Below are 17,531 nucleotides of genomic sequence, written 5' to 3' on the forward strand. Positions count from 1 at the left end.
AGTACTCACCATGGGAAATAAGCTTGACATCCCGGCTCACGGTCCCAAAGCCATTATTGGCGGAGCAGCGCATCGCAGCAGTTTCATCCACATTCTTCCGGATGAGAACACTCTCTACACGGAAGACCCGGTTTCCTGGCAGCTCAGAGATCCGCTTCTCCACCTGGATTCCACTCGAGTTGATTTTCAGTGGATTCCACTTCCCCACCTTATTGTTGCACCTAGAATAATTCATCAGATTCCATGGGAGGTGAATGACTGCAGTTGAGGTTGATTGGATCAAAGGAAGAATAGCCAGTGCTCAGCACTCCCTCTAACGCAAGCTAGCAGAAGCTCAAGAAAGGAACAGATGACCAGGAGAGATCTATTCTACCCTCTAAACCCATATTGTATCCAATGGCTGATCTATATCTCAATGTCATCTGCCTATCTTCATTCCATAACCCTTAATATCCTTACCTGAACACAAGTTATCATTCTCAGTTTTAAATTTTTTTAAACTGACCTGCTTTTTAAAATCTTTTATTGGGTTCAAAATTTACAAAAGCCTTCGTGGGAAGAGATTGTCTTGAACATTCTGGATCTAACTATTAAATAATGCCTCTTTATTCAGGATTGTTGTTGAAAATGTCATTTTTCTTTTCTTTTTCCAGCCTATCAATTATATCAACATCTTAAACACCTCAAATAAATCTCCATCCTAATCTGCTAAGCGTGAAGGAATGTAAGTCCAGGCTATGCAACATGCACTCTGATTTTGACCCTTTTAGCCCTGATATCATTTGGGTAGACCCGATTTAAAAAAATTACAAAATAACTTTACTGGTAAATTCCAAAATAAATGCAAAAAAGATAAATCCAAAGATAGTTATATCTAGTCAAAGTTCTCTTGCTCCTTATCCCAATTCAGTTATGAGAAGATGGAACATGTTTGACCCTGTAGTCTGAGCAGGGAATTTTGGTAGGATCTGTAAACCACGATAACTGTAACCCAGGTGCCTCATGCTATGGGATGGAAAGAGAAGAGGGTAACACTGTCCAATCCCAAAACGTCTTCGTGCTCAATAACCTTCAATAGGGTGGCACGGTGGATCAGTGGTTAGCACTGCTGCCTCACAGCATCAGGGTTCCAGGTTTGATTCTAGCCTCGGGCGATTGTCTATGTGAAGTTTGCACATTCTCCCAGTGTCTGCGTGGGTTTCCTCCGGGTACTTCAGTTTCCACACATAGTCCAAAGATGTGCAGGTCATGTGAATTGGCCATGCTAAATTGCCCATAGTATTAGACGCATTGGTCAGAGGGAAATGGTTCTGGGTGGGTTACTCTTCAGAATGTCGGTGTGGACTGGTTGGGCTGAAGGGCTTGTTTCCACACTGTAGGGAATCTAATCTAATACCGTGGATCAGCAGGACTTTAAGTTCATTCTCAGGATATGGGCATCTCCAAGAAACGCAACATTTGTTTGCTCATTCCTAGATTGTCCCAGAGAAAATGGTGGTGAGCTGTCTTCTTGAACCACTACAGACACCCACAATGCGACTAGGGAGGGAGTTCCAGGACTTTGACCCAATAATAATAAAAGTTTGTCCAATTCAGGATTTAGATAGGAGCTTGGTGCTTCTTATTTTTTCTGCCTTTTTTGCCCTTGTCTTTCTCAGTTGTTGGTAACTTGGGAATTTTCAAACTGGCTTACCTTTTCAGGTCATGGCATGTATACCAGGTGACTTCTGGTAAAGGCAATCCCTCAGTAACACAGGTCACAGTCTGGATACCATTCAGTTGGTGAAAGTCATTGAGTTCCAGGATCCTAGCTGGCACTGTGTGTCAAAGAAAAGGCAATAGGAATAAGAGACCAACACATTGGATCCAATTCACTCTCTTTGTTTCTCACTATATGTTACTCTCTATTTTCTCCTTTGAATTCTCTGGACTCTGAAGCTGAAGTGATTGCTTTTCTCTGCACTACCGGCTATAAACAGAGGCGGAATCAACATTTAATTCACAAAATCTGGTATTTTTATCAAGCCCTGGAATGTAGAATAAATGGTAAAAGTCATGGAGAGGAAGAGTCCCACAGTTTGGACGGGGGATTGATGGAGGTGTCCCAGAGTTTTGAGGGAAGTTTGATGGAGGGGTTCCCACAGGTTAGAGGGAAGGTTGAATAAGGAAAATAGTCCTGCAGTTTGGAGGGGAGATTGATGGAAAGAAGCGGTTCCAAGGTTTAACAATCCTAGGATTTAACGTGTTTGCATAATGAAGAGAGTTAAACAATAGCTATAGCCCAAAAGGAGGTCATTCAGCCTACTGACTCCATGCTATTCTCTACTCCCCATCCTGGCCCTTTCCCTGTAACTGTGTACAAATAAGGTTAATGACAGATGTCTTTTCCATAGGATGTAGGATTGAAGACTAGGGGGCATATTTTTAAGGTGAGAGGAGAGAGATTTAAAGAAGACATGAGGGACAAATGTTTTACACAGAGGCTGGTTCAGACATGGAATTAACTTACTAGGGAAGTGGTGGATGTGTGAAGTTACAACATTTAAAAGACATTTGGATAAGCACATGAATAGCAAAGGGCTGGAGGGACACTGATCAGGAGAGGCAGTTGGGTCGAGTTGAGTTTGGGATTATGTCCAGCATGGACTGGTTGGACTGAAAGGTCTGTTTCTGTGCTGAATGACTCTATGACTGTACGACTATGTCCTTCTCCAATCCCCTTTTGAAAAACAACTAGTGAACCTGCTTCAACACATCCTCAGGCAGTGTCTTCCAAATCTTAATAACTCATTGCTTAACAGTACGTTTTTGCATGTCACAATTGGTTCTTGTTGCTAGTCATCTTTAAATCTGGGTCTCAACCCTTCTGCTAAAGGGGACAGTTTCATTTTACCTATTCTGTCCGGACCCCTCATCATGTTGACCAACATCATCATCAAATCCCCTCTCAATATTTTCTTCTCCAAGGAGAACAGCCTCAGCTTCAGCAATCTATCCACAAAACCCAAATCCCTTATCCTTGGAGCCAGTCTTGTAAATCTTTCCACACCCTTTATAAAGCCTTCCGAACATTCCTAAAATGTAGTGCCTGATTTGGTCAAAACACTCTAGTTGGAAATACACCAGGACTTATACAGAAATAAAAGCAGAAAGTCTTGAAGAATCTCAACAGATCTGGCAACATCTAGGGGGAGAGAAATACTGTGAAAATTTTGAGACCAATATGTCTCTTCAGAATTTTGTTTTTAATACCTTTTCAGGTCATTATGACTTCCTTGCTTTTGAACTCCACATCCCTATTCATAAAATTCAAGACATCATATGCTTTTATAACAACTTCCCAAAACCTGTCCTTTCCCCTTCATCAAGTTGTGCACATAAAATCTGCAAAAAACAATGCATCGCCATTATTCTGTTTCTGTAAGTCAAACAACTTCACAAATAAGCGGCCACCGACTCTTTAATTCTATTGGCCTCAAAATTACTGACAAACTGTTGATACTATATCAACCATCTGTTGGAAGTCCATATACACCTCAACCATCGCATTACACTCTTGAAGTCTGTTACCTCATGGAAAATAAAATTAATTTACTTGATCACAAGTTGTTTTTGACAAATCTATGTTGGCTTTCTTTGCTTTGGTCTGGATGGTGTCAAGCTTCTTGAATGCTGAAGCTGCACCCATCTACGCACATGGAGTGTATTCCATCACACTCCTGACTTGTGCCTTGTGGATGACGGGCACCTCAGGGAGGTGAGTCCCCCAGCAGTATTCCTAGCTTCTACCCGGCTATTATAGCTACTGTATTTATTAGGGGGAGTCTCAGTGTTAGAGATAACAGTATCACAAATCACTTCACAACAATAACATCTTGGGCGGCACGGTGGCACAGTGGTTAGCACTGCTGCCTCACAGCGCCTGGGTTCAATTCCCGACTCAGGCGACTGACTGTGTGGAGTTTGAACGTTCTCCCAGTGTCTGCGTGGGTTTCCTCCAGGTGCTCCGGTTTCCTCCCACAGTCCAAAGATGTGCGGGTCAGGTGAATTGGCCATGCTAATTTGCCCGTAGTGTTAGGTAAGGGGTAAATGTAGGGGTATGGGTGGGTTTGCGCTTCGGCTGGTCGGTGTGGACTTGTTGGGCCGAAGGGCCTGTTTCCACACTAAGTAATCTAATCTAATCTTCTGAGATGTATTGTTGCCAATCTAATCAAGGAAATTAAACAGCTAATTTGTGCATGGTAGGATCCCACAAAGTTTGATATGATAAACAGTAGGATAAAGGATCGAAGAGAAAGAGTTTGCAGGACTTTGGGAAACACAGAGGATGTGGGACTAATTGGATAGTCCCTTCAAAGAGCCATCAATTACAGCAAGGGCCAAGTGGCTACCACCTTCTGTGCTGAAAGATAACTGTTTGTGGAATAAACATAGGTCAGGACATGAGAGTGTGGCGCTGGAAAAGCACAGTAGGTCAGGCAACATCCGAGGAGCAGGAGAATCAACGTTTCAGCCAAGAGCCCTTCATCAGGCTCTCGCCCGAAAGGTCGATTCTCCTGCTCCTCGGGTGCTGCCTGACCTGCTGTGCTTTTCCAGCACCCCACTGTCAACTCTGATCTCCAGTATCTGTAGTCCTCACTTTCTCCATAGGTCAGGACACTTCTATAATAAATTGTGATGGGATCTTTTACATTTCCCTGGAAGAGGCACCATCTCTGATTCCCTCGAACAGTCAGAGATGTTGATGTGTAAATATCTCACCATTTACTCTTAAAGAGAAGGTAAACTCCTCTTTGCTGTCAGCATTCCACACTTGAATGCTATAATTCCCAAAATCTTCTTCCTTCACACGGATGAGATGGAGTGCGCACTGATACCTGTGATGGAAGGTTGAGAGCAGGGAATGGTATGAGTCAGTGAGATACTGAAGGATGTAGCAGGAAAGGAAGAGAATATTGTGATCGACATTGAAACAGACAGTTTCCTTTAACCAAGGCTTAAAGACACATTTTGTTTACAATGTTACCTTTCCCAAATTTCTCCATAGTCTCCATACAAAGAGAGATATTGATCTCACTAGACAAGAAATCGCAGACTGGGGTGGAATTACTAATAATGCCCTTTATTGACTTCCTTCTCTCCTCTGACAGCCACCTACTCCCACTCCCCACTGTCACCCTGTCCACTTCCTTTCACCTTTGCACATCTTTAAACACATGATTTTCCCTTTGAGATACGTTGGGGTAATGGTGAAAGGTTTTACAGGCTGTTCAGTTTGTTCAACTGCGTCATGAACACTCCCTCAGTGCCAACACATCCCACGAAGACATGAAGCCAGAGATTCTGGCCCAGAGGCAGTGACATTACCAGTGTGCCTAAGACCTCTGTACCCTTCCCCCGTTACCGTTTGTGGAGTTCCATGGAACATAAAATTACACGGGTGGAAGACCATTGTCAGACCGAACACATGTGGTGAGTGTTACCCACCCTCAAAGACCGCATGTTTGGAATGTAATGCCCCAAGTCAAAATACAGCGACCTTAATCCTGAAAGCTCCCGTTAACAACCAGCATCCATACCCTTTGTAAGAAGAGAGTTCTCAATGCCATGGAATCTTACAATTCAGTAGGAGGCCAGTCTTGTAGAAAGTGCCATTTCTTGCCTCACTCTTTCTCCCATAGCTCTGCAATTCTTCTACTCTGTTCCCTCTCGTGTTTATCTGGTTTCCACTTAATTGCCTCTATACTTTTTGCCACAAACATTCCCTTTGGCGGTGAGGTTCACATTCTCACTAATCTTTGAATAAAAAACAATTTCTCCTGAATTCACTATCGGAATGATTATTGACTATCATGCTGTTGTTGCCCTGAGAATTGTACTGAAGAACTGGAAACAATGCAACCATTTACCTGTTTTTGCCCAGAGATTTTTTGGTAAATGTCACTTGATTGGACTTTTCGTTGAATGGTACGTTGTCTTTCAGCCACTTGACAGTAGGTTCTGGATAGGCAGTTAAATTAACCACAAATATTTTCACCTCTGACAGCTCTGCATACTCAATGGCACTCAGATTGGTGTTGAGATGAACAAATCCATTTCCTGTAAAGCATCACAGAATATTACAATATAACATGAGGTTGTTCAGCCCACTGTGCCTATACTAGACCAGTATAGATAAAACCAGACAGTTACCCAATTAGTTCCACACCCACTTACCCCTCTCCATGCTGTCTGAAAAGATTCTCTTTTCAGGTATTGATTCATTTCCCTTCCAAAATTTACAAATAATTCAATCTTTACTACCCTTTCACACAACTTGTTGAGTGAAAAATGCATCTCTTCATCTTCTCTCTAATTCTTTTGCTGATTATTTTACCTGGGTGGGCCCTGTTTACTAATTGATCTGCCAGAGGTTGCAGCTTTTCCCTATCTGCCCCATCGTAATGTTGAATGGCTTTGGACATCCCCAATAAACCTCCTCTTAACTTCCTGAGCTGAGGAGGACAGTCCAGATTCTTCAGTCTGAGACTTTGCGATAGTTTTACCCCATTTAAGATCACGTGTAGCACTGGGGTGTGCAGGGTTACACTTCATTAGTATCCAGTATAAAGCAGTATAAGTTAGGAACATATGAAAGATGATGTTTCGTCTTCTGGTCAATGTGAGAGGAGATTTTACGTCTCTTAAATGTTTCCACAGTGATCTGGGTACATTTTAATAAGAATTTTCATCCAACGATGACAGAAAAATCACTTGAGCCCACAGGACAATCTCATCTTGACTAATTTAAATTTGACAAATCTACCTTCTCAACCTATTCTCCAATCCCCACAGGAAAATGTAAATGGTCCTATTGCCTGAGTTATGCCATCCTATTTGGTACGCTTCCCTGGTTACCTAAATCATAACTTGCTTATGAGGGAGGCAGTGGGGATATTATTGCTGGACTGTTAATCCAGAGACCCAGCTAATGTTCTGGGGACTCTGATTTGAACTCAATCCTAGCAGGTGGTGGAAGTTGAATTCAATAAATGTCTGGAATTAAGAGTTAAATGACAACCATGAATCCACTGTCAATTATCAAAAAACCAAACTCGTACACTAATGCCCTTTAGGGAAGCAAACTGCTATCTTTACCTGGTCTGACCTACATGTGACTCCTGATCCACAGTAAAGTGGTTGACTCTGGGCAATTAGGGACAGGGAATAAATGCTGGCCTAGCCAGTGATGCCCTCACCCCGTGAGCTGTGGCGTGAGAAGCCTGGTATTCTGTTTTAAACCATTGAAGTGAATAGCTCAATGCACTAAAAAGGATTGTGGAGGAAACAGCTGTGCTGTTGCTTAGTGACAGGTGTCCAGTAACATCTGGTAAAAGGCAAAATAATCAAGAAAGTCAGTCAGTCAGCATGACGAATGCCAGAAAGCGAGGAAATGCTGAACATTAGGGAACTCATGTAAATGCTCTGAAATTAAAGTAATAGTGTGTTTGGTTTGCAGATTGTGCAGTCTCAGGGAAAGACACTAGACGAAGGGACAAAATGTTGCATGTCTGCACAGAAACTCGTTGGAAGGGGATTAGGTACAACTATCCCAGTCTGCGTCTGAGTGAGAAGCCTCACTCAGAATTTTGGGTCTTTGTAGGGATCATGCTGACATGGGAGAAAAGTGCAGGACGAATAAAATCCTTTTCTGATATTCATAATTAAATCGTTCCAAATGTTTGTCTATTGTCTATTATACTCTCATTTAATAAGTGTTTAAATCTTCATGTAAAAAAAAATCTATAGGTAGCCTCTTGTGAATTCACTCAGAAAGGGACCTCTATTGATCTAAAAAAAAAGACAAAATTAGGACCGAACAAGCAAAGTTTTACACTCAGTTAGGAGCACTGATGTCAGCTGGGATCATAACAATGCATGTGACAGAAAGAAAGATTGTGGATATTTCAACAAAGCTTAATTGAGGACCATAATGATCCAATCACTATTAGAAGCAAGAATATGCAGGAGCCCACGGTGTTAATTATTGCATATTTCAGAACCAACCTGTTCAGAGATGTTATTAACACCTCTGGAGCAGGTGGGACTTGAAGCCAGGCCACTTCGCCTTGTAGCAGGGGCACCAGCACTGTGTCACAAGAGCCCCCACATAATGTTAATGGTTTCATTGATGTTAAGCATATAAAGTTGGAGGCATTGATTGATTCATCAGGCTTATGCCCGAAATGCCGAATTTCCTGTTCCTTGGATGCTGCCTGACCTGCTGCGCTTTTCCAGCAACACATTTTCAGCTCTGATCTCCAGCATCTGCAGTCCTCACTTTCTCCTGTAACTTTACTGATGCAGGGTGAGAGTTAAGTTACCTGTAATGATTCACTCTCACTTTAGTTGTTTGGAAGTACAGACTTGTTAGAAAAAGATACGTTTAATTGAAGCCTATTTTTGTTGTTATTTTTAAAAATATGTGGATATTCTTGTCTGATGAATTAAAGATGAAAAAGCTCATTTTTCAGCAATGCTCAAATCTTTAATGACAAAAATTATTTCTGTTTTCTTCCTTGAGTGTTTGTCTGTCAGGACAGCTGTTGGAAAACTCAGGCAAAATAAAAGAACTTTATTTAACATAAAACCGAGTCAATTCAGCTGATAACCAGACAGATTTACTAGTACAGCATTTACAAGGATTCTCACCCAGACCGACCAGTATCCCCCACAATCTGCATGCTTGAAGGTACCGTAGTGATACTTTCATTGATAAAAGGTTACTCACTGACAACGGTAATTTGCAGAGCCTTCTCTTCAAATTGATTTAGAGTGTGGTACCCTATGACACTGCAGTTGTACCATCCGGAATCTTCCAGCATGGCGCTTTCCAAGTAGAGGGTGGAGTTCACTTCCTGAGCCCCGTCAGACACAGTTATTTGAGCTTCCTGAACAAGAGTAGAGAGTTTTCCTTTTAGTTCTGCTAAGAGGAACTAATGTACACAGGCAGGAAGATGGAAGAACACAGCAAGCCAAGCAGCACCAGGTGGTGGAGAAGTCGACATTTAGTTGGAAAAACATAAAAGGAAAGGAAGCTCTGTGGGAGAGTCAGAGGTGCAGTACGGAGGGAGTGCTGCACTGTCAGAGGGGCAGTACCACGAGGGAGTGCCGCATTGTTACAGACTGTACTGAGGGAGTGATACATTGTTGGAGAATCAATGCGGAAGAAGCATTGTTGTGGGGGAGGGGATTTATTATTGAGGGACAGCAGCACAGTTGGAGCTGTCTTTCAGATAAAACATTAAACCTTGAAACTGTCCCCTTCTTGGGTGATTTTAAAGAACTGAAGTATTGTTTCTAAAAGTGAGTGCCCTGGTTAATGTATCTGCTTTGGGGGTGTTTAGTGGAATGGTGTAGAGGGAGCTTTACTCTGTATCTAACTCTATGCTGTACCCGTCAGGGGAGTGTTTAATGGGGACAGTGCAGAGGTGGCTTTACTCTGTATCTAACCCTGTGCTGTACTTGTCTGGGGATGTTTGATGGAGACCGTGTAGAAGGAGCTTTACTCTGCATCTAGCTCCATGCTTTCCTTGGCCTAGGAGTGCTTGATGGGGGACAATATAAGCGGTAGCTTTACACTGTAGTTAATCTGGTGCTTTCCCTGCCTGAGAGTTGTTGATGGAGCTAGCTGATATATCGGAGATGTTATTGCTTCATCTTTCCAACTTATGCTGGTTGTGCGGATAAATAAGTCCATGTTCCCTCATGAGTATTAACCAGTTTTAAACTGTTTCACTGCTGTCACACAACGATTATGGCATGGTGGCTCAGTGGTTAGCACTGCTGCCTCACCTTGTGAAGGATCGAGGTTTGATTCCTACTTTGGGTAACTGTCTGTGTGGGGTTTGCACATTCTCCCTGTGTCTGCGTGGGTTTCCTCCAGGTGCTCTGGTTTCCTCCCACAGTTCAAAGAGGTGCAGGTGAGGTGGATGGCCATGGTAAATTGTACTGTAGTGTGCAGGCTGGGTGGATTAGCCATAGTGAATGTGGGATTACTGGGAAAGATGGGAGGCTTGGTCTGGGTGGGATGCGTTTTGGAGGGCTGCACCAGCCTTGATGGGCCAAATGGGCTCTTCCAACATTATAGGGATTTTATGATCAATATAGTAAAAAGATGTATAGTATAAATTATCATTCAGGAATTTGGATCATATTAAAATAAAGGTAGATATATTTTAGTTTCTGTTATGTGAAGGTTTTTTTTAATATGAGATCAGAAAATCTTTTGGCAAATTGGCCTAACTGCATCATTTTCAAGAACGCATGTGACTTCATAAACGTCTGGCCAGATAGCTGTGGAGAGAATTGATGAGGTGATTAAATTGCTAAGTTCATAACACGCAGAGAAAACAAATGATAAGGAAACACTTGTAGTTTTGTTTCAGTTCATTTCAGAGAATGAGATTCCAGTTTTGCCCTAGCAGACGAAGTTCAGATTCTGGTTTCAATCTAGCCATGGGACAACTTCTCAGGCTTGTAGAATCTCCAGGTTCTCAGTTTATAGAAATGTTTGGCTGTCAGATCTAAAAGGTAATCCCTGCCATCTAAACTGGAACGAAACCTTAAAACTTGCCCCAGAACGAAAACTAGAAAGTGCTTCTTAAATAATAAGTTAAACAACGAAGATCGGTTTGATATTTAGAACAAAAGAATTTACAGCCCAGGAACAGGCCCTTCGGCCCTCCAAGCCTGAGCCGATCCAAATGTACTGTCTGCACCTGTCAGTCAATTCCTAAGCATTTGTATCCCTCTGCTCCCCACCTACTCATGCATTTGTCCAGACGCATCTTAAATGAATCTACCATGCCTACCTCTACCACCTCTGCTGGCAATGCGTTCCAAACGCCCACCACCCTCTGTGTGAAGTACTTGCCACGTGTATCCCCCTTATACTTTCCAGCTCTCACCTTGAAAGCGTAACCTCTCCTTATTGAATCCTTCACCCCGGGAAAAAGCTTTTCTCTATCCACCCTGTCTCTAAAAAACACAGTCAATCAAACTAGGTTTCTCAGTGGGTCCTGTCTCAATTTCTCTGGGATAGAGCATCTGAAAAAGATGTTGCTGGGAGAAAAGTTTGAATCACTGTTTTTTCTGTTAAGATCTTTTCATAGTGACTTATATGCATATATGGTTTTGCTTGATTTTCTTTTTGTGTCATAAGGTAGTTTTCTTTTGTTTTAAAAAGATTAGCAGCCTCGTGAGAATACACAATGGTTGGTTACTGTGGGAGATACTTTCTAAAGCAGATGTTATAACACACTCCTGGAGTGGAGCAGATGGGAACTGAAACCAGGCCTCCTGGCTCAGAGGTAGGGACATGACCATTGCACTACGAGTACCCTTTCAACACTATGATAACCCCACTGAAGACATCAAACACACTTTCTATCAAACTTGGTTTCACTGTGGGTCTGGACTTGTCCCACATTAACATTAATTGGGACCATGACACCCACTAAACTTTTCACAAACTCACCTTCAACCTTGGGCAGTTCCAATTATATTCCAGCAAGTTGGTATTTGCAGTACAGGTGACACTGATGGGTTCTCCCTGTTTGACCAGGGTTCTTGCAGCATGAAGTTCAATATAAAGATGGTCAGGTGCTACAGAAAGGGAAATGACAATGACCTTTACATTGTAGACAGGTTATACGTTGTCATTGACACAGTAAAATATTGTTAGCTGCTTTGCAGAATGTTATCAAAGACACTCTTACCCACTTTGCAGTGGTGTTCTCTGTAAGTGACTGTGCAGCTGCTCAAAGATTCCATATGTGGAAGTGCCAGTGTTGGACTGGGGTGGACAAAGTCAGAAGTCACACAACACCGGGTTGTTCAACAGGTTTATTTGAATTCACAAGCTGAAATCACAGGTGACGTCTGACAAAGCAGCAGTGCTCCGATAGCTTGTGATTTCAAATAAACCTGTTGGACTTTCACCTGGTAGTGTGAGATTTTTAATGGATGTTCTGCAAACAGTGATTGGTGAGAGGACACATGGTCTTCTGGGTTCAGCAATCACTGCCATGCACAGACATCGAGATCCCTGCATCAGCAGAAATAATGACAGGGAATGCAGATAAGGAAATATCAGAATTAGTGACGATAAGCAAAACCAATGAGCCCCAAGCTTTAAGGGCCTACTTAAAAGGATGAGAGAGAAGTAGTGATGTTTAGCAAGGAAATTCCTGAGCTAAGGGTTCAGGCAGGTGAAGGTGTGTCCCATTAATGGTGCAAATAAACTGGGGATGAGAAGAGGTCAGAATTGGAGGAATGTGGAGATCTCAGATGATTCTGAATTAGTGGTGCTGGAGGAGCACAGCAGTTCAGGCAGCATTACAGGGCTGGACAAGATTACAGAAACAAAGAGGGCAGTAGGCAATGCAGGCATTTAAAAAAAGGGTATAAATTTTAACTTGGATTTATTGCTGGGCCAGAAGCCAGTCTAGATCACTGAGCAAGGGGCGAAGGGTGATGTGGTTTAGTGTGATTGATGGCATTGGCTGCATGGGTTTTGGAGGAGTTCAGGATTACACTGAGTGGAAGATAGCAGGCCATCCGGCAGTACTCGAGTCTGGACGGATGAGGGCTCTTTCGGCAGTGATGGGTGATTTTACAGATATGGATGGGCACAGGATATTTTGAAAGGGGAGGGTGAGGAGCTGGAGGTTATAATCCATATTGGTCCTAACGACACAGACAGAAAGAGAGATGAGGCCCTGCAAAGGGAATTTAAAGAATTAGGTAGACAGTTGAAAAGCAGAATCTTCAGGGTTGTAATTGTATGATTACTACCTGCGCCACGTATTAGTGAGATCAGAAATGACAAGATTCTACTGATGAATGAGTGGCTAAAGTGCTAGTGTAGGAGGGAGGTCTTTGGATATTTGGAAAAGTGGAATCGTTTCCAGGGCAGGGGGTACATATACCAGAGGACGGGTTGCACCAATATCCTGGGGGGCGGGGGAGGGGGAGTATGGAGGTTTGTTAGTGCCACTCAGGTGGGTCAGAACGTGCAGTTATTAAAGAAAAGGTAGAGGTTAAATCAATTAAGTTTAATAGGAAAAACAGGCAGGGCTATGTTAATTAACATGGCAAGACTAGTGGTCTGAAGTGCACTTATTTTAATACAAGGAGAATAATATGTAAAACAGATGACCTTAGAGTCTGGAGTAGTACATGGGACTATGAAGTGGTAACTATTACAAAAACTTGGTTGAGAGAGGGGGAGGTCTGATAGCTCAACTTTCCAGAGTTTGGATGTTTCAGGCATGATGGAGAAAAATTTAAATTAGCAATACTAATTAAGGAGAAAGTCACAGCTGTACTGAGAAAGGACATCCTGGAGGCCTCATCCAATGATGCCTTATGAGTAGAACTCAGGAATAAGGAAAGTGCAACCACTATGATGGGCTTGTACTGTAGGACTTCCAATAGCTAACAGGAGATAGAGGAACAGTTATGTGAGCAGATCAGGGAGAGATGTAAAAACAATAAACTTGTTGTTGTGGGTGATTTTAACTTGCCCAACATTGACTGGGACTCGTTTAGTGCTAGGAGCTTAGATGGAGCAGAATTTGTTCTGTGCATCCAGGAAGGTTTCTTGATACGACATGTAGATAGTTCAACAAGAGAAGGGGCCACACTGGACTTTGGATTGGAGTATGCGCCTGGTCAGGGAGTTTGAAATTTCAGTGGGAGAGCATTTTGGGAACAGTGATCATAATTCTGTAAGATTTAACATAGTTATGGATAAGACTGGTGCTTGGGTGGAAGTGCTAAAATGGGGAGGACGGGGGGGGGGGGGGGGGGGGGGGGGAGAAGGCTAATTACAACAGTATTAGGCAGGAACTGGGGAAATTAGATTTGGGGGTGACTATTTGACAGTAAATCCATATCTGACATGTGGGAATCTTTTAAAGGACAATAGATCAGATTTCAGGATTAGCATATTCCTGTGCAGATGAAAAATAAGGATGGAAAGATTTGGGAACCTTGGATGATAAGAGATTCTGAAAATTTAGTCAAACAGAGAAAGGAAGAATTTGTAAGGTTTAGGAAATGGGAATCAAATAAAATCCTTATGGAATATAAAGGAACTAGATAAGAACTTAAATAAGAAATTAAGAGGGCTAGAAGGGGCCACGCAATGTTCTTGGCAAGTAGGATTAAGGAGAACGTCAAGGCGTTTTACACATCTATTAGGAACAAAAGGGTAACTAAGGAAAAGGTAGGTCAACTCAAGGACAAAGGAAGGAATTTATGCATGGAGGGGGAGAATGTGGGTGAAATCCTTAATGAGTACTTCACATTGTTATTTACTAGGGAGACAGACATTGATGATGGTAAGATTAGGGAGGGTACGTTGATATTGCGGGACATGTCAATGTTAGGGAGGTGGTATTGGTTATCTTGGAAAACATTAAGGGAGGTAAATCCCCAAGGCCTGATAGAATATATCCCAGGCTACTGAGAGAGGCATGGGGGGAGATTATTGGGGCCTTGATAGAGATCTTTGTATCCTCTTTTGGCCATATGCCAAGTCTGAGAGGACTAGAGAATAGCCAATGCTGTTTAAGAAGGGCAATGAGAATAATCCAAGAAATTACAGACTGATGAGCTATCCATCAATGGTAAGGGAATTATTGGAGGAGATTCTTAGGCATAAGATTTACTCGCATTTGGAAAAGAATAGACTTAACATAGAATATAGGAGAGTGCAACACAGTTTCAGGCCCTTTATCGCACTTATTAGGGATAATCACATTGTTTTTCCAGGGGACATCTTGCCTCATGACTTGATTGAGTTTTTTGAGGAAGGGACAAAAATGATTGTTGAGGGTAGAGCATTGGATGTTTACATGGACTTTATTAAAGCATTTGACAAGGTCTGTCGTGGTAGGCTGGTCCAGATGATCAAACCATATGGAATCCACGGTGAGTTGGTAAGTTGGGCATAAAAATGGCTTGGCCATTAAAGACCAAGGGTACTTGTGGAGGGGTGTTTTTCAGACTGGAGGTCTGTAACCAATAGTGTTCCACAAAGATCAATGCTGGGACCTCAGTTGTTTATAGTGTATACAAATGACTTTGGTGAAAGTGTAAATAATCTGATTAGTAAATTCACAGCTGACATGAAAATTGGTGGAGTTTACAGGTTGAGGAAGGATACAGGTTATAAATATGGAAAGTTGGATGAAGAAATGGCATGTGGAGTTTAATCTGGACGAGTGTGAGGTGATGCATTTTAAAGGTCAAGTGCAAAAGTGAGGTGTACAGTTAATGACAGGACCCTTAGGAACATTGATATATAGAGAGATTTTGGGGATCAAGTTCATAGCTCCCTGAAAGTTGTAACAAAAGTGGATAAGGTGGCAAAGAAGATATATGGCAATAATGCCTTCATTAGTCAGGACACTGAGTCTAAAAGTTGGTAAATCATGTAAGTTGTTGAAAACTTTAGTTGGGCCACATATGGAATACCGTGTGCAGTTTTAATAGCCACACTATATGAAGGATGTGGAGGCTCTGGAGATGATGAGGAAGAGGTTTACTGGGATGTTGCCTGGATTGAAGTGTATTGGCTATAAGGACAGATTGGACAAACTTGGATTGTTTTTGTTAGAGCGTTGGAGACTAAGTATATAAAATTGAGAGGCATGGATAGAATGCATAGTTGGAGTCTTTTTCCTAGAATGGAAATGTCAAATACTTGGAGGCATAGGATTAAGGTGTGAGGGGAAAGGTTTAAGGGAGATGTGCTAGGCAAGTCTTTTTACTCAGAGGGTGGTAGGTGCTTGGAATGCACTGCCATGGGAGGGGTAGAATCAGATATGCTAGCAATGTTTAAGAGGCATTTGGACAGACACATGGACAGGCAGGGAATACATGGATGCAGACCATGTGTAGGCAGATGGGATTAGTTTGGAATGGCATCATGGTCGGCACAGACATGGTGGCCGAAAGGCCTGTTCCTCTTCTCTGTTTTATGTTCTATACAATCCTTGACAAGGGTCTTCTTACCTTCATATGTGTCCACAATGTAACTCTCAGACTGTTGCTCCACTCCATTTAGTGTAGCTTTGCACACATAGGTCCCACCTTTGAATTTCCCAAAAAAGCCTTGCTTGTTGTTGTATGGCAGGTCTACAAGGGTGTTAGTTTCCACGTGCAGTAGAGTGACCTTGAGATCTGGATTGGACACCAGGCATGGAATGTTAAAAGACACTGAACTTTCCATTATGATGATCATGTCATCTGGCCGTTGTGGAAGGAACCACATGTTAGGATCTGTAAAAGAAGCACAATTTATGAGGTTTAATTTTCCTTTCCTAACACTGGAGGTACTGAGAGGTTTGGGTGTACAAGGACAGAACTTACTAAAAGCTAGAGGGCAGCTATATAAAAAAAATGAAAGGCTCATGGAATGTTGGCCTTTACCTCAAGAAAACTGAACTACAAAAAGAAGCAGATATATTAGTTATATCAGACTCTGCTTAAATTAGATTACTTACAGTGTGGAAACAGGCCCTTCGGCCCAACAAGTCCACACCGACCCTCCGAAGGGCAACCCACCCATACCCCTACATTAGCCATGGTCAATTTGCCTAACCTGCACATCTTTGGACTGTAGGAGGAAACCGGACCACCCGAAGGAAACCCACGCAGACACGGGGAGAATGTGCAAACTCCACACGGTCAGTTGCCCGAGTCGGGAATTGAACCCGAGTCTCTGGCACTGTGAGGCAGCAGTGCTAACCACTGTGCCACCGTGCCGCCCACATCTGGAATGATTATGTTCGGTTCTGGAAGCCTGGCCTTGGAGAGAGTGCAGTCTGGATTCAACGGAATGATACCAGTTTGAAAAGAAGTGTGAAATCTTGATACTGTGCAGCCTAAGTATGATTTCCTTTGTGGTTATGAGACGAAGGGGTGACTTAATTAAGGTGTATAGACATTTTCTAAATCAACCTGTTCACAGACATCATTGCTCATCCCTGGAGCAGCTGGAATTGAACCCACACCTCATGACTCAAGAGGTATGGACACTAACACTGCATCAAAAGGGTTTGGATTTGTCTTACACTTGTGGAAGAAGTCTATAATAAGGAGACATAATACAAAAATTACAGCTAGGCAGTTAAGGACCATGGCATGAAACAATTCTTCACACAAAGGGGAGCTCTGCACACGAAGGTGGCTGTGAAAGTGGATTAGGGAAGAAAGTGCTGGAGAAGTCCTAAGCAGAGAGAAACAGAGCTACCATTTTGAGTCCAATACAATGCTTCTCTGGAAACTGGGGTAGGTGCACAATTGAAAATTTCAAAACTAAGACTCCTATTTTTGTTAAGGGTCTAAAGTGATTTGAAACCAATGTAGATTGACCTGGTACAGACCAACTGCATTTGGATGGAATGGTGAACAGGCTCAAAGGGGGCTGAATGGCCACCTCCTGTGTTTAGGTTCCTGTGATTTCCATGACCCTGAAA

General features: G+C 42.5%; 1 protein-coding gene across 3 annotated transcripts in view; it reads right to left on the reverse strand.

Moving 5' to 3' along the window:
- pdgfrb (platelet-derived growth factor receptor, beta polypeptide) overlaps positions 1 to 17,531 on the reverse strand; it is a 131,875-nt gene that overhangs the window by 46,995 nt on the left and 67,349 nt on the right. For all 3 annotated transcript variants that reach the window (XM_060837409.1, XM_060837408.1, XM_060837407.1), the window contains exons 4-10: positions 16,066 to 16,332; positions 11,519 to 11,646; positions 8,771 to 8,930; positions 5,910 to 6,099; positions 4,762 to 4,877; positions 1,694 to 1,817; positions 10 to 221 (exon numbers count right to left, since the gene is read on the reverse strand). In XM_060837409.1, coding sequence (XP_060693392.1) covers positions 10 to 221; positions 1,694 to 1,817; positions 4,762 to 4,877; positions 5,910 to 6,099; positions 8,771 to 8,930; positions 11,519 to 11,646; positions 16,066 to 16,332 — 1,197 coding nt within the window. The remainder of the gene's footprint in view (positions 1 to 9; positions 222 to 1,693; positions 1,818 to 4,761; positions 4,878 to 5,909; positions 6,100 to 8,770; positions 8,931 to 11,518; positions 11,647 to 16,065; positions 16,333 to 17,531) is intronic.

Source organism: Hemiscyllium ocellatum, chromosome 16 (genome assembly GCF_020745735.1).
Source record: "Hemiscyllium ocellatum isolate sHemOce1 chromosome 16, sHemOce1.pat.X.cur, whole genome shotgun sequence".
Taxonomy (NCBI): Eukaryota; Metazoa; Chordata; class Chondrichthyes; order Orectolobiformes; family Hemiscylliidae; genus Hemiscyllium; species Hemiscyllium ocellatum.